This window comes from Carcharhinus amblyrhynchos, chromosome 34, assembly GCF_965287045.1.
Source record: "Carcharhinus amblyrhynchos chromosome 34, sCarAmb.v2.hapA, whole genome shotgun sequence".
NCBI lineage: Eukaryota > Metazoa > Chordata > Chondrichthyes > Carcharhiniformes > Carcharhinidae > Carcharhinus > Carcharhinus amblyrhynchos.
In genome coordinates this window covers 2,786,818-2,804,525 of record NC_137357.1, presented here as the reverse complement: position 1 = coordinate 2,804,525, position 17,708 = coordinate 2,786,818, and the positions used below count along the sequence as shown (strand labels likewise).

The following is a 17,708-nucleotide window of genomic DNA, read 5'->3' as shown; positions in this document are numbered from 1 at the left end:
TAGGACCAAACTGGATAGGGATCCAGTGACCCATCAGAGCATGGAAAACCGTCATACATCACTTTTAATTGGAACAACTTTCACCGCACTAGTGTGCGATGTCCAAATTTCAATACGCTTTCACATAGCCAGGCTGTGACTCAAAATGGTTAGTGTGTGACGAGGTTAGTGAGCAATATTCCAACTGCAATTATTATTTCGACAGATATGGGGTGGTGGGGGACATTACTGATTAAAGGATTGTTAATTGGTCAATGCCTAATTAGAAAGCAGGCATCGGGGAGCTCTGCGCCAACTACTGTCCGAGCCGCTAGCGGGGCTGGTCTGAAGGGCTCCCTAATCTGCTTCCCAGAGACAGCTGACTCTCACAAAACAGGTTATCCCCATGGTAAGTTACACATTAATACCTACGAGTCTTTTTTTTTCCTTTTTCTATATATTAATGGCTCGTGAACAGGGCTACAGTATTTCTGAAATAGGGTCAGTTAAATTGTAGCTCTTTACACAGCTGGATTAAGCACATACATGTACAGAATTTACCATTATTTCCCCCCCCCCACATTAAATTCAAAAAGGCTTATCTAATGCGAGACATTTTATAACGTCATTCTGCTTTGCGAAAGGCAAACTGATCTGTTTAACTGATAGGATGGTCAGACTGTGGAGGTCCAGCCAGTCTTTCTTAACTATATTATCACCCGTTATGGAGGAGTGGGAACAGGTGAGAACTGGCCCAAGTCTCTCCTCCCCTCCCCAACTACCACCAGACTTCCACAATCGATCATCAGATCGTTTCTCTCTCTCTGGACCCACTTCCCTTAAGAGGAAAAAAAAGAGAAGTTTGGCAGTCTTTAAAGGGAACTGCCCATGTTTGGGAGCCTCGTGACCGGCCAGCAGTACAAGTCTACCTGAAGGTCAGATTGGGCTGGGAGCAGCTTTACTCCCAAACGCCAGGGACAGCACCGTACTACGCAGCGAGGGAACCACGACCCACCCGGACCCATTAGAATGGGAGGGAGGGTCACAGTCGTCTCGGTAGGGGGGAGGAACTGAGCAGGAAATGTCCAACAGCACATAGCTGGGAATACACTCTCATTGCAATGCCGTGCAAGCTGCTCTGGTCACCCCCCAGTTAGAACTGCACCCTTTCCCCCGCCATCCTGGGCTTGGCCAGATCGCGGCTCCCTCGCGCGAATTAACTGAGCGTGAAACTGGGCCTAACTGCTCTGTAAATCCTCAGCCACGCCAGAGGAGGGAAGATGGGCAGGCGGCTCGATGATTAAGTAGCAGCCAAGCCAGTTCAAAACAAATCAATTGTATCACGTATGCCCTCACAGAAATAGGTTCAAATCAAAACTCACATTAATAAAAGCCTTTTTAAAAAAATTCACCCCTTCACCCCCACCCCAAACAATCCCTGGTGAGGAATTGAAACAAATTTTTTTTTTCCACGATGTGCCCAAACCAAGAATGATGCAGAGGTTGTGAGAAAGAAGCCCTGCTGCACATGCAAGCACGTGAGTTCATTTAAAAAATGTTTGAGATTAATAAATGAAGCTATTGCACTGCGTCTGTAGGAAAACACCTTCTCTACTGTGGAAAAACCTCTAGCCCTTTCACTTTGTACACACACACTGAGTACGGATATTGTTTTTGAACTGCCGAATGCTGAGCAGGTTACCTGGCTCCTGATTTACGCAGGAAGATGGCTCACCCACACACATTCCCCTCTACACCAGAAGCACCCAGCAGTCCCCTGCCCCCGAGGTAAACCAGTCCCACGGCCCGGACCAGCTCCAAGCAGGCAGGAAGGCGGTCGTGTGCCAGTAGCCACGGCGTTACTGTCATGTTACATGGAGCAAGAAGATGCAAACTGCAGCCCCCTGCTACTGGTAACCTAAAACCTTGGAACAGCACACCCCTGCTTTCTCGTCCCTCCTCACTCCACGAGGCCGACAGTCTAAAACCTCAACCGTACACAAGTGCAACGGATCCGGAGGCGATTGCGGGCAATCGCTTCTCCACCCGGAGTTAAAGTGATAACATTTTCTTTTCATATATTGCTCAGCAGTTTTCTCCTGGGCTGTCCTTGGCTACCAGCTTTACAGGAGATTCACCTGTTTGCGCTTTGCAGCCAAGGGATTGTGTTTACAGCAAAATACATTCAAACAGGAAGCTGCGGGAGTTGTGGGGGGAAGGTGAATGTGCTGTCAATGTCCTTGCTTTGATTCCTGCACTTAGACTCACACCCCTTCAACACCAACCCCCCACCCCACCCACCCAACCCCTCCGCGCGCACACACACACACACACACACACACCTTAAACCGGGCAACTCATCACAACTTTTAAGATGGAGCTTACCCGTGAGAATCCAACACAAGAGATTACAGAAAAAGAAACTGGGGTTGGGGGGTTTGATAAATGGGCACAAAGTGGGACAATAACTTGCAGGGATTGTTTGGTGTGGGGGGGGGGGGGGGGGGTGCGGGGGGTGGTGGAGGGGAGAGACGAGACAATGGACAGAAAATTATGCTCCATTATCTGCTCTAACACTCCAGAGCTTTTGAGGGGAAAATACTGCAAAATATAATTACTGCTTTCTAATAAATAAATACAATTAAAAAGCCTAAATTCCTGCCCAACTTAAAATGGAAAAGAAACCATAAAGATCTGCCTGACTCCTTATTCTTTTTAAGTGCCGGCTTTAGTTAATTGCTTAACATTTGTTCTCACCTACACTGTCCAATATCTAATCACTTTGTGGACGTAAATAATGTTTCTTGGGAAATGGCGGCTGTGAATATTTTTTATACAATTATTCTGTTTAAAAGCAAATGCACATTCTCAAGTCTGGAAAAGTCAAATCGTGTCGCGTTTTAAAAAAAACCCTAAAAATAAAAAGAAACTTGAATATTTCTTTACAAGGCTTGACATGTCACGTGTCAGTCACCCACAGTAGCACCTGGGCTAGTTACAAGCAGTCTCTACTGCAAGGATAACAAGTCCACACTAGCAGCAAAAGGTCTGCCTGATGATTTGCACTGTGAACAGTTAATACAGATGCGTGTTAACACTGCCAAAAGAATACTGGGAAATAAAAAACACACTAAGATAACCAAAATACAAATCGGGAAAAAAAATATTACTGGCTAAAGGATGAGTTATCAGTCACCAATATACATGTTAACCCTGGCAGTAGATATTATGTGGAACTAGCTCTGTACTGTAGACTAAGCTACTGAATAAGTCAAGCCTTCATATTATCTCTATTTAAAAACATATTCATTTTTTACATCAGGACCAAGACAATTTTTATCAAAGATATATTTCAAATATTCAGAATGAAAACAAATTTTAAAAATGACTCTTGATTGTCCAGTATTTAAAATAATTAAAAAAAACTTCCTTAAGAACTTTGCTTTGTATATGAAAAGAATTGTGTTTTCCAAGTGTTGCTGGCATCAGTGACGCACGTGATGTCATCTCTCCAGGTCATTTCTCACTCCAGGTTGGGGTCGTATTTGGTTACTTATTCCTTTGCGTTTAAGAATTTTTCTTTTGCTTTGTTCTGTCACCATGCCAAATCTTGTTTTTTTTTCTTTTCAAACTGAATTGATGGCTCAGTGACAACGACGCTTTTCCACAAATAACAGTGTGTATTTTGCCAACGAACCGTTTTAATCCATCATCTTCGAGAAGAAATCGCCCCTTTCCCTGCCTCCCCTCCCCGGCAGCATGTTGTCCGATCTGTTGACATGCTCGCGTCCACACGTACGAACCGACACACATGTCGCAGCGAGCGTGTCGGTTCCTCCTCTGAAAGAAGATGTTTCACCGATGGAACGGTTTCCCAAAAAATACTATTCGATACTCCTTTTCTTCTGTTTTGTGTCGATACTCCTTTATCCTGTGTATGTGAGAGAGTGTGTTTGTGTCTATAATCGTTTCCTTCTGTGCGAAACTCCTTTCCTTCTGTATGTTTGTATGCAAATGTTCATACTCATTTTCTTCTATGAGCGTGTGGGGAAACTCCTTTCCTCCTGTGTGTGGATACTCCTTTTCTTCTGTGTGCGCCTTGACACTACTTGTGTGTCAAACTCCTTTTCTTCTATGTGTGTGTGGAGAAAGTCATTTTCTATGTACATGTATGTGTCAATATTCCTTTTCTGTGTGTATGTCTTTTTCTGAGTATATGTCTGTGTATACGTTTGCTGTGTGTACATTGATGTGTATACTCGTTTTCTGTGTAAATACTCCTTGTGTGTGTTTGTTTGAGAGAGTGAGAGAGAGAGAAAACCTCCAAAACAAAATGGTTTGCACCACAGATCCAACCGTGCTTTTCCTTCTCCAATTGTGTTAGGTTTGAGACAATATTGTATGATTTTTGTTAGCTCTGTACAGGTTTGAGTGCGTATTTGGGTGTTTTGGTTAGCTGTGTTGGGGGGGGGGGCGGTGGTTTGTGTGTGGGTGGAGGTGTGAGAGCGAGTGTATGAATGTATGGGTGTATGTATGTATGGTTGGGTGTATTGGGTGTGTGTGTGCGGGGGCAGTGTTTTGGTTAGCTGTGTGCGTGGGGGGTGTGTGTGGGGGGAATATGTATGGGTAGAATTGATGGGTGGGTGTTTGTGTGGGGAGGATGTGTTTCTGTTAGCTGTGTGTGTGTGTGGAGTGCGCGCACGGGGGGGGGGGGGTACTTATGGATGCATGTGGCAGGGGGGTGTTTTGGCAAGTTGTGTGTGTGGGTGTGTGTGTTGGGAGTGTGTATGGGTGGGGGAGTTATGGGTGGTGTGCAGGGGATATGGGTGGCATGTATAAGTGGATTGGTATGTGTGTGGGGGGACGGAAGACTTCTCAATCGACACCAAGTGTTGGTGAGTTTCTCCTAGGGTTCTCTTTCTCTCTCTCTGGGTGTGTGTGTGTGTGGGGTGTTGGTGGTGGTGAGGCAGCCTCGGCTCAGTCGTCGTCCACGTCCTCGGCGTCCGACTCGTCGGGCCGCCGGTCGAAGAGCAGCTTGTCGCGGTGCTTGTCCTGGATCTCCTTCATCTCCTCGGCGTACTTGGTGAAGGCGCCGCCGAACTTGGCCCAGGCCTTGTAGGGCACGGTGATGGAGTTGCGGTACGAGGGCTTGACCTCGCTCACCCGCATGAAGACGCCGTACTTGTTGGAGCCCACGTCGAAGAAGAAGCGCTTGCTGTCCACCGTGATGGAGGTGCCCTCGGGCAGCTCGGCCTGGCCGCACGGCTCGTCCTCGGCGCCGTAGTCGTCGATCAGCTTGGCCAGCGCGTCCCGGAACTCGATCAGGCCCTGGGCGGGCAGCGCGATGGTCTGGCCCTGGCTGCCGCCCAGCCCCGGGCCCCGGTTCAGGGTCTGGCGGACCCGCAGGAAGCGGCCGCGCTGGTTCTCCTTCAGGTCCATGTAGTACTTGCGGTTCTCCCGCACCAGGAACTCGGACTTGAGGGCCCGCCGCGGCTCCTCACCCCCGCCGCCGCCGCCGCCACTCGAGGCCGAGGCCTGGCCCGCCGCCTCCGACTCCGAGGGCCCCAGCTGCGCGTAGTGCTCGATGAAGTCGCCCAGGTAGTCGCGGAACTCGGCCGCCACGGCCATGCTGAGGGTCAGGCGGCTCTTGTTGCCGCCCGCTCCCACCTCGGCGATCTTGATGAAGCGCCCCTTGGCGTTCTGCTTGACGTCCAGGTAGAAGCGCTTGTTCTGGATGTCCACCCGCTTGGAGGCCAGCTCCTGGGTCTCCTGCTGCCCCTGCAGCGCCGGCGCCGCCAGCAGGCCGCCGCCGCTGCCTCCCCCGCCTCCTCCTCCACCACCACCGCCCCCACCGCCGCCTCCTCCTCCACCTCCTCCGCCGCCGCGCTCACTCCCGCTGTCACCCTCCGCCATCTTAGCCGCCAGCCTTCCCCTCTCCGCCCGCCCCGGCCCGGCCTCGCGAGAGCCCGCGCGTCAGCACGCTGCGGGGCACGCACCGCCCCGCGTCGGCACGCTGCGGGGCACGCACCGCCCCGCGTCGGCACGCTGCGGGGCACGCACCGCCCCGCGTCGGCACGCTGCGGGGCACGCACCGCCCCGCGTCGGCACGCTGCGGGGCACGCACCGCCCCGCGTCTGCACGCTGCCGGGGCACGCACCGCCCCGCGTCGGCACGCTGCCGGGGCACGCACCGTTCCTGCGTCGGCACGCTGCCGGGGCACGCACCGTCCCCGCGTCGGCACGCTGCCGGGGCACGCACCGTCCTCGCGTCGGCACGCTGCGGGGCACGCACCGGCACGCTGCCGGGGCACGCACCGTCCTCGCGTCGGCACGCTGCGGGGCCACGCACCGTCCCCGCGTCGGCACGCACCGTCCCCGCGTCGGCACGCTGCCGGGGCACGCACCGTCCCCGCGTCGGCACGCTGCGGGGCACGCACCGCCCCGCGTCGGCACGCTGCCGGGGCACGCACCGTCCTCGCGTCGGCACGCTGCGGGGCCACGCACCGTCCCCGCGTCGGCACGCACCGTCCCCGCGTCGGCACGCACCGTCCCCGCGTCGGCACGCTGCGGGGCACGCACCGCCCCGCGTCGGCACGCACCGTCCCCGCGTCGGCACGCTGCGGGGCACGCACCGCCCCGCGTCGGCACGCTGCGGGGCACGCACCGCCCCGCGTCGGCACGCTGCGGGGCACGCACCGCCCCGCGTCGGCACGCTGCGGGGCACGCACCGCCCCGCGTCGGCACGCTGCGGGGGCACGCACAGCGCCGGCGCAGCGCACGCACTCCGTCTCGGCTACGCACCGCTCTTACCCGCTCACTCTCTCCCTCACCCGGCGAACGCAACCGCTTCCTTACGTCCTCACGTCGCCCCTACGTCCCCCTTACGCCCCTCACAACGTCTTCCCTTCTCAGTCTGCCAAGACGTCCTCACGTCGCTCATACCGCCTCTATACGTCCCCTCGCAACGTCTTCTTAACGTCCTCCTTACCTTCCTCAAATCATCCTCCTCACCTCCTCACGCCGCCCTTATGTCTCCTCCGGTCCTCCTTACGTCAGCACGTCTTCAATGCGTCCCTGCTCCAAGTCCTCCTCTGGTTCTCTCGGCTTCAGTACGTCCCCTTTACGTCGGGATGCCCTCAATGCGGTCTCATGAAGTCAGCACGTCCTTAATGCGTGCTTGTTATGTCATCACGTATTCAGTGTGTAATCCCTATGTTCCTCACGCCGCCGAGACATCCTCCTCAAAACGTCATCACGGCCTTGATACGTCCTTTCTACGTCCCTCATAACGTCATCCTTGCGTCCCTTTACGTCATGGCGACGTCATGTTACGTCCCCTCCACCGCTGGGGGGCGCCGCGGTGGCCCCGCCCTTGGCAACAACCGCAGGCCGTTCAGCCCGTTAGCCCCTCAGTGCTATCCCCCTGTCCAGTCCATCAGATGGCCAGGCATTGAGAGCCAGCCCACTCCCCAGACCCAGCGCCCTCATCAGCTCTGCTGCAAAATGATCCAGCTTCCACATCAGCCTGTTTAAAATCTAGGAATATTCCCAGAACTGTCCCTGTGGGACACCGGGATCTAAATCCCTGTGGGATCCCAGAATCTAAATCCCTGTGGGATTCTGGGATCTAAATCCCTGTGGGATCCCGGGATCTAAATCCCTGTGGGATCCCAGAATCTAAATCCCTGTGGGATTCTGGGATCTAAATCCCTGTGGGATCCCGGGATCTAAATCCCTGTGGGATCCCAGAATCTAAATCCCTGTGGGATCCCGGGATCTAAATCCCTGTGGGACACCGGGATCTAAATCCCTGTGGGATCCCAGAATCTAAATCCCTGTGGGATCCCAGAATCTAAATCCCTGTGGGACACCGGGATCTAAATCCCTGTGGGATCCCAGAATCTAAATCCCTGTGGGATCCCAGAATCTAAATCCCTGTGGGACACTGGGATCTAAATCCCTGTGGGATCCCAGAATCTAAATCCCTGTGGGATCCCGGGATCTAAATCCCTGTGGGACACCGGGATCTAAATCCCTGTGGGATCCCAGAATCTAAATCCCTGTGGGACCCCGGGATCTAAATCCCTGTGGGACACCGGGATCTAAATCCCTGTGGGATCCCGGGATCTAAATCCCTGTGGGATCCCAGAATCTAAATCCCTGTGGGACACTGGGATCTAAATCCCTGTGGGATCCCAGAATCTAAATCCCTGTGGGATCCCAGAATCTAAATCCCTGTGGGACACTGGGATCTAAATCCCTGTGGGATCCCAGAATCTAAATCCCTGTGGGATCCCGGGATCTAAATCCCTGTGGGACACTGGGATCTAAATCCCTGTGGGATCCCAGAATCTAAATCTCTGTGGGATCCCGGGATCTAAATCCCTGTGGGATCCCAGAATCTAAATCCCTGTGGGACCCCGGGATCTAAATCCCTGTGGGATTCCGGGATCTAAATCCCTGTGGGATCCCAGAATCTAAATCCCTGTGGGATCCCGGGATCTAAATCCCTGTGGGATCCCAGAATCTAAATCCCTGTGGGATCCCAGAATCTAAATCCCTGTGGGACACCGGGATCTAAATCCCTGTGGGATCCCAGAATCTAAATCCCTGTGGGATCCCAGAATCTAAATCCCTGTGGGACACTGGGATCTAAATCCCTGTGGGATCCCAGAATCTAAATCCCTGTGGGATCCCGGGATCTAAATCCCTGTGGGACACTGGGATCTAAATCCCTGTGGGATCCCAGAATCTAAATCCCTGTGGGATCCCGGGATCTAAATCCCTGTGGGATCCCAGAATCTAAATCCCTGTGGGACCCCGGGATCTAAATCCCTGTGGGATTCCGGGATCTAAATCCCTGTGGGATCCCAGAATCTAAATCCCTGTGGGATCCCGGGATCTAAATCCCTGTGGGATCCCAGAATCTAAATCCCTGTGGGACACCGGGATCTAAATCCCTGTGGGATCCCAGGATCTAAATCCCTGTGGGACCCCGGGATCTAAATCCCTGTGGGATTCCGGGATCTAAATCCCTGTGGGATCCCAGAATCTAAATCCCTGTGGGATTCCGGGATCTAAATCCCTGTGGGATCCCAGAATCTAAATCCCTGTGGGATCCCAGAATCTAAATCCCTGTGGGATTCCGGGATCTAAATCCCTGTGGGATCCCAGAATCTAAATCCCTGTGGGATCCCGGGATCTAAATCCCTGTGGGACACCAGGATCTAAATCCCTGTGGGATCCCGGGATCTAAATCCCTGTGGGATTCCGGGATCTAAATCCCTGTGGGATCCCAGAATCTAAATCCCTGTGGGATCCCGGGATCTAAATCCCTGTGGGACACCAGGATCTAAATCCCTGTGGGATCCCGGGATCTAAATCCCTGTGGGATCCCAGAATCTAAATCCCAGTGGGATCCCAGAATCTAAATCCCTGTGGGATCCCGGGATCTAAATCCCTGTGGGATCCCGGGATCTAAATCCCTGTGGGATCCCAGAATCTAAATCCCTGTGGGACACCGGGATCTAAATCCCTGTGGGATTCCGGGATCTAAATCCCTGTGGGATCCCAGAATCTAAATCCCTGTGGGATCCCAGAATCTAAATCCCTGTGGGATTCCGGGATCTAAATCCCTGTGGGATCCCAGAATCTAAATCCCTGTGGGACACCGGGATCTAAATCCCTGTGGGATTCCGGGATCTAAATCCCTGTGGGATCCCAGAATCTAAATCCCTGTGGGACACCGGGATCTGGGTCCCTGCGGGTTTCTGGGATCTAAATCCCAGTGGGATTCTGGGATCTGGGTTCCTGCGGGATCCCGGGATCTGGGTCAGTCCCTATGGGATACCGGTATTTGGGTCCCTGTGGGATCCTGGGATCTAGGACATTCCTTGTGGGATCCTCAGATCTGGGCCATTCCCTGTGTGATCCCGGGATCTGGGTCTGACCTGATGGTATCCTGGAATATATCCCAGAAAGTAAAGGTGTTGGTGTGTTCTTTCACTACAGCATCAGCGTGGAGGGACCAGGACAATTTGTTGATGATTTGCATACCGAGAACCTGAAGCTCTCGACCATTTCCCCCCTGTCTCAGAGGGCGTTTGAGAGTCAACCACAATTTGCTGCATCTGGCAGACCAGGTAAGGGTGGCAGGTTTCCGAAAGGTGGGTTTTTATGGCTATCACCTTATATTTCCAGATTTTTTTTATTATTGAATTCAAAGCTGCCATGGTGGGGTTGGAAGCTGGGTGACTAGAACATGGATTATTAATCAAGTGTCCAATGCCCTTGATGCCCTTCAACACCGTGGTGAATGGTGTTGCTACATTGCCCCTTAGTGTCTAAAGATGTGCGGGTTAGGTGGATTGGCCATGCTAAATTGTCCTTTAGTATCCAAAGATGTGTAGGTTAGGTGGATTGGCCATGCTAAATTGCCCCTTAGTGTTCAAAGATGTGTGGGTTAGGTGGATTGGCCGTGCTAAATTGTCCCTTAGTGTCCAAAGATGTGCAGGTTAGGTGGATTGGCCATGCTAAATTGTCCTTTAGTATCCAAAGATGTGTAGGTTAGGTGGATTGGCCATGCTAAATTGTCCGTTAGTGTCCAAAGATGTGCAGGTTAGGTGGATTGGCCATGCTAAATTGCCCCTTAGTGTCCAAACATGTGCGGGTTAGGTGGATTGGCCATGCTAAATTGCCCCTTAGTGTCCAAAGGTGTGTAGGTTAGGTGGATTGGCCATGCTAAATTGCCCCTTAGTGTCCAAAGATGTGCAGGTTAGGTGGATTGGCCATGCTAAATTGTCCTTTAGTATCCAAAGATGTGTAGGTTAGGTGGATTGGCCATGCTAAATTGCCCCTTAGTGTCCAAAGATGTGCAGGTTAGGTGGATTGGCCATGCTAAATTGCCCCTTAGTGTCCAAAGATGTGCAGGTTAGGTGGATTGGCCATGCTAAATTAGTCCATAATATCAGGTGGGCTAGCTAGAGTAAATGCATGGGGTTACGGGGATAGGGCCTGAGTGGGATTGTTGTCAATGCAGACTCAATGGGCTGAATGGCCTCCTTCTATACTGTAGGATTTTATGATTGATGTTGCTGAATAGAGTATCTTTCAATCGGTAACTGTCAAAGATTGGAAAAGAGCGTAGACTGGGGAAGTGGGTGCCTAACTGGATTGCTCTTAGGAAGAGCTGATACAGATTTGATGGGCAGAATGGCCTTTCTCTGCACTCCAATTTTCGGGGAACACCCTTAGGAGAGAATAGTAGCACTCTAATAGGGGAGAGGAATTTGTATCGGGTGCGTTTGCGAGACACAGGCAAGCCAGAGTGAGTTGTACTGAGCTTAAAATAATGCGACGGACAGCTAAGGTTGTAATCGGAGAATCCCTGATTTTCATTGATTCTCCCCAGGTTGCATGTTAGTTTGGGAGAAGGGAGCGGGCATTCGTCCCTGAGTTTCTCTCTTTCTATTGCACCCTCAAAAATCCTTCAATGAATAATTAAAACTGACCTCACCTTTCCTACAGTTGTTTGGCTGCAATATTAATAAATGACCAGCAGAGGTCAGCATTGGACATTGCCTCCATGATATGTCCCATCGGAGCCCAGTGCAGGAGGGGGGCCATTCAGCCCATCGAGTATGCACCTACAACAATCCCACCCAGGCCCCACTCCCACAACCCCACACGTTTACCCTACTGATCCCTCCAACCTACACATCCCGGGACAATAAGGGGCAATCTAGCATGGCCAATCAACCTAACCTGCACATCCTTGGATGGCGGGAGGAAACCGGAGCACTCGGAGGAAACCCACGCAGACACGAGGAGAATGTGCCAACTCTGCATCGACAGTGACCCAAAGCCAGGAATCGAACCCAGGTCCCTGGTGCTGTGAGGCAGCAGTGCTAACCCACTGTGCCACCGTGCCGCCCAGTGGCCGATTGTCGTGCTTTTCACTTAGAAGTGCCCAACAGGCAGGAAAATGGGAGGTTTTTATGCTTTTTTTTGGGTGAGTGTTGTAAAATGAATTTCAGACACTCCGCAACACCGAGGCCATCAGCCAATTCACGCCAGTGGGTGGAGGAGGGGGGGTGGAGAGATGGTGGGGCCTAATCCTGCTTAAGAGGCCAGCATCAGACTGCTGAGGGGGCCTTTGGGCATGCGTCAATCTCCCCAGTCGGCCCCACTTCAGCTCCACCCCCCCCGACACAGAGTTCCCCCCCGCCCCTTTCCCTTAACTCCTACCTCCCCATCTCCTGCCCTGATCTGTCTCTGCCCTGGTCAGACCCTGCCTCCCCATGAGGCCCCTCCCTCTCAGGTGCCTCCCTACCTTGGCACTCCCAGTGCCTGATGGGCAGGGCCAGTGTGCCAGGTAGGCAGTGTCAGGGTGCCTGGTGGGCTGTGTCAGGGTCCTAGGTAGGCAGTGTCAGGGTGCCAGGTAGGCAGTGTCAGGGTGCCTGGTGGGCAGTGTCAGGGTGCCTGGTGGGCTGTGCCAGGGTGCTAGGTAGGCAGTGTCAGGGTGTCTGGTGGGCTGTGTCAGGGTGCCAGGTGGGCAGTGTCAGGGTGCCTGGTGGGCAGTGTCAGGGTGCCTGGTGGGCTGTGCCAGGGTGCCAGGTAGGCAGTGTCAGGGTGCCTGGTGGGCAGTGTCAGGATGCCTGGTGTGCAGTGTCAGGGTGCCTAGTGGGCTGTGTCAGGGTGCTAGGTAGGCAGTGTCAGGGTGCTAGGTGGGCAGTGTCAGGGTGCCTGGTGGGCAGTGTCAGGGTGCCTGGTGGGCAGTGCCAGGGTGCCTGGTGGGCAGTGTCAGGGTGCCTGGTGGGCAGTGTCAGGGTTCCAAGCTGGCACATCTCGAGCATCATTGCCCCCGCCATCGCCGACTTCCCAGCCAATAGCCTCCTATCCCACCAACAAAGTCATCACGTCAGGTCCCCATCGCTGGGAACTATCTGAGATTCCCGCTGATGGGGACCGTCACGGGCGAGATCGGAATGTAAGCCAGCTCGGAGAATTGCGGATTGAGGATAATTAATTGGTCAGAAATGAAGAAAGGGAGAAATGCATTAGGTTTTAACGGTGAGAGATCGCAACAAAAATGTTGCAAATGTTGTTGGGAACAAAAGGATAGACAAAAGGATAGAAGGATAGTGAGTCTCAAGGGCGATAACATGCCTGGCAGGAAGATGACAGAGCATTGGGATCAGTGAACCCAGTGGTCAGATTGAAGGAGCTGCAAGTGAAATACTGCATAACCTGAAAGGAACACTTGAATGGTGAGGAGGAAGGCGAGGGGCAGGGGCGGACCTTCTGCGAACGGGGTGAGGAGTTGGGGCAGGATGGAGGAGTGGACCCTCGTGTCACAGAGGGAACGGTCCCTGCGGAAGGCTGACGAGGGTAGGAGGCTGGGTTTCGTGGCAGCATCATCCTGGAGTTGGCGCAGATGGTGGAGGATTGCAACAGCACTGGTGGCACGGTGGGTTAGCACTGCTGCCTCACAGCACCAGAGACCTGGGTTCGATTCCTGGCTTGGGTCACTGACAGTGTGGACTCTGCATGTTCTCCCCTCATCTTCCAGGTGCTCCAGGTTCCTCCCACACTCCAAAGATGTGCAGGTTAGGTGGATTGGCCATGCTAAATTGTCCCTTAGTGTCCAAAGATGTGCGGGTTAGGTGGATTGGCCATGCTAAATTGCCCCTTAGTGTCCAAAGATGTGCAGGTTAGGTGGATTGGCCATGCTAAATTGCCCCTTAGTGTCCAAAGATGTGCAGGTTAGGTGGATTGGCCATGCTAAATTGTCCCTTAGTGCCCAAAGATGTGTGGGTTAGGTGGATTGGCCATGCTAAATTGCACCTTAACTTCAGGGGGATTAGCTGGGGTAAATACATGGGGATACAGGATAGGAACTGCATGTGATTGTTGGCCTTGCAGGTTTGGTGGCCCGAGTGGCCTGTCACGATTTTATGATTCTCGGCCGATCCTTTGAATGCAGAACCTGGTGGCTGCAAATTGTGGACAAGGGTTTGGGGGGGGGACCCGTTGTGGCTGTGGGAGTGAGGTCGAACCCGGTTTGAGTGCCCTGCCAGTCTCAGTTGGGTGGAACCTCGGATAAGGAGAGAAGCAGATGTACCAGAAACTTCATTTTCGAGTCGGTTTATTGAGAAATATCGCAGTGACAAAAGCTAAGTCAGTGATGATGATACAAACGAACAAATCAGTTCTAATTCGTGGCACAGATATTCACAGTAGTTAAAATAAAATAGCACAATCACAGAAGAGTTACACAATTAGCATGAAAATATGCTGCAAATATTTCACATACGTTGAAAATATGTTATAGGGCTTGATTGATAAAAGAGGAAATGAAATGGCCAGTTTGTATTGAGGATCCAGTTGCGTTTGTGCAATTCTCGATCATTTAGGTACTAATGATTCATCTGAATGTGAAGCTACTCTTTTAAAAAATGGGATTCGAATGGGGCGGCGCGGTGGCACAGTTGTTAGCACCGCTGCCACCCAGCACCGGGGACTCAGCTTCGATGCCCGGTCGCTGTCTGTGTCAGAGTCTGCGCTTTGTGGTGAATTTCACCACAGTTTAGGAAGGAATGACGGTGGAAAAGTTACTGAAACAGATGAAGAATAGGACAGAATTCCCTATCGATTTACCCACCACCAGGTTCTTGTGCCCCCCACCCACCCACCCACCAATTTGGGTTCCCCGTGATGGACATGGTTCATCATTGGCCACAGGCGGGAACCTATCAGTGCCACCCCAAGTTATTTGGCTATTTGCGTTGTTGCTGGGAAACCCGGAAGGAGGAGGAGGAGGTGGAGGTGGTGGGATTGCCTTCAAGAGAACAGACCATCTCACCAGTGGGAAGAGGACCTTGTTCACACTTTTCCAACACAAAGAGGGTGTTCTCGCTTTTGTCATTGTCGACGAGTTTTAGTTCTTTCTTGTAGACACTGAGGAACCAACGGTCATTCAGGTAGGGCTGAAACTTGTATCGTTCGCTGTCCATTGTCACCTTGAAGAGGTTGGCCCCCTTCGAGTCCTCAGGTGTCTCCTGTGGAAAAAGAATGGACGCTGATTCCAGTTTACCAAAAAGAATCACTTAGCACCTTTGATGATTAATTTACTCACGTCGATTTGTGAGGCAATCCAAAATATTGGTGAGAATTTAGCTTTCCGGGTTAGAAGGATGTTAGCATCCCTGTCTCACACAACACCAGGGACCAGGGTTCGATTCCCGGTTTGGGTCACTGTCTGTGTGGAGCCTGCATGTTCTCCCTGTGTCTGTGTGGGTTTCTTCCAAAGATTTGTGGGTCTGGGGGAAATGGCCGTGCGAAATTGCCCCTTAATGTCCAAAGGTGTGGATGTTAGGAGGATTGGCCATGCTAAATTGTCCCTTAGTGTCCAAAGATGTGCAGGTTAGGTGGATTGGCCATGCTAAATTGTCCCTTAGTGTCCAAAGATGTGCAGGTTAGGTGGATTGGCCATGCTAAATTGTCCCTTAGTGTCCAAAGATGTGCAGGTTAGGTGGATTGGCCATGCTAAATTGCCCCTTAGTGTCCAAAGATGTGTAGGTTAGGTGGATTGGCCATGCTAAATTGCCCCTTAGTGTCCAAGGATGTGCAGGTTAGGTGGATAGGCCATGCTAAATTGTCCCTTAGTGTCCAAAGATGTGCAGGTTAGGTGGATTGACCATGCTAAATTGTCCCTTAGTGTCCAAAGATGTGCAGGTTTGGTGGATTGGCCATGCTAAATTGCCCCTTAGTGTCCAAAGATGTGTAGGTTAGGGGTGGATTGGTCATGCTAAATTGCCCCTTAGTGTCCAAAGATGTGCAGGTTAGGTGGGTTGGCCATGCTAAATTGTCCCTTAGTGTCCCAAGATATGCAGGATAGGTGGATTGGCCATGCTAAATTGTCCCTTAGTGTCCAAAGATGTGCAGGTTAGGTGGATTGGCCATGCTAAATTGTCCCTTAGTGTCCGAAGATGTGTAGGTTAGGTGGATTGGCCATGCTAAATTGCCCCTTAGTGTCCAAAGATGTGCAGGTTAGATGGATTGGCCATGCTAAATTGCCCCTTAGTGTCCAAAGATGTGCAGGTTAGGGGGATTGGCCATGCTAAATTGTCCCTTAGTGTCCGAAGATGTGCAGATTAGATGGATTGGCCATGCTAAATTGCCCCTTAGTGTCCAAAGATGTGCAGGTTAGGGGGATAGGCCATGCTAAATTGTCCCTTAGTGTCCCAAGATGTGCAGGTTAGATGGATTGGCCATGCTAAATTGCCCCTCAGTGTCCAAAGATGTGCAGGTTAGGTGGATTGGCCATGCTAAATTGCCCCTTAGTGTCCAAAGATGTGCAGGTTAGGTGGATTGGCCATGCTAAATTGTCCCTTAGTGTCCAAAGATGAGTAGGTTAGGTGGATTGGCCATGCTAAATTGCCCCTTAGTGTCCAAAGATGTGCAGGTTAGATGGATTGGCCATGCTAAATTGCCCCTTAGTGTCCAAAGATGTGTAGGTTAGATGGATTGGCCATGCTAAATTGCCCCTTAGTGTCCAAAGATGCGCAGGTTAGGGGGATTGGCCATGCTAAATTGTCCCTTAGTGTCCCAAGATGTGCAGGTTAGATGGATTGGCCATGCTAAATTGTCCCTTAGTGTCCCAAGATGTGCAGGTTAGGTGGATTGGCCATGCTAAATTGTCCCTTAGTGTCCAAAGATGTGCAGGTTAGGTGGATTGGCCATGCTAAATTGTCCCTTAGTGTCCAAAGATGAGTAGGTTAGGTGGATTGGCCATGCTAAATTGCCCCTTAGTGTCCAAAGATGTGCAGGTTAGATGGATTGGCCATGCTAAATTGCCCCTTAGTGTCCAAAGATGTGCAGGTTAGGGGGATTGGCCATGCTAAATTGTCCCTTAGTGCCCCAAGATGTGCAGATTAGATGGATTGGCCATGCTAAATTGCCCCTTAGTGTCCAAAGATGTGCAGGTTAGATGGATTGGCCATGCTAAATTGCCCCTTAGTGTCCAAAGATGTGCAGGTTAGGGGGATAGGCCATGCTAAATTGTCCCTTAGTGTCCCAAGATGTGCAGGTTAGATGGATTGGCCATGCTAAATTGCCCCTCAGTGTCCAAAGATGTGCAGGTTAGGTGGATTGGCCATGCTAAATTGTCCCTTAGTGTCCAAAGATGAGTAGGTTAGGTGGATTGGCCATGCTAAATTGCCCCTTAGTGTCCAAAGATGTGCAGGTTAGATGGATTGGCCATGCTAAATTGCCCCTTAGTGTCCAAAGATGTGCAGGTTAGGGGGATTGGCCATGTTAAATTGTCCCTTAGTGTCCCAAGATGTGCAGGTTAGATGTATTGGCCATGCTAAATTGCCCCTTAGTGTCCAAAGATGTGCAGGTTAGGTGGATTGGCCATGCTAAATTGCCCCTTAGTGTCCAAAGATGTGTAGGATTGGCCATGCTAAATTGCCTCTTAGTGTCCAAAGATGTGTAGGATTGGCCATGCTAAATTGCCCCTTATTGGCCATGTTGGATTGCTGCTTGGAAATGTGACGTGGTGGCCGTTACAGAGATTTGGGTGTCGCAGGGACAGGACTGGATACTTCAAGTGCCGGGTTTCAGATGTTTCAGGAGGGATAGGGAGGGAGGCAGAAGAGGTCGGGGGGAGTGGCACTGTTGATCGGTGATAGTGTCACGGCTGTAGAGAAAGTGGACGCCGTGGAGGGA

General features: G+C 51.9%; 1 protein-coding gene across 1 annotated transcript; it reads right to left on the bottom strand.

Annotated features, from left to right (window-relative positions):
- Window positions 1-4,712: 4,712 nt before the first annotated feature.
- Window positions 4,713-5,892, bottom strand: purba (purine-rich element binding protein Ba). Its single transcript, XM_080216845.1, has one exon. The coding sequence runs from the start codon at window positions 5,890-5,892 to the stop codon at window positions 4,957-4,959; it is 936 nt and encodes a 311-aa protein (XP_080072971.1). The 3' UTR covers window positions 4,713-4,956.
- Between the last annotated feature and the right edge of the window lie 11,816 nt (window positions 5,893-17,708).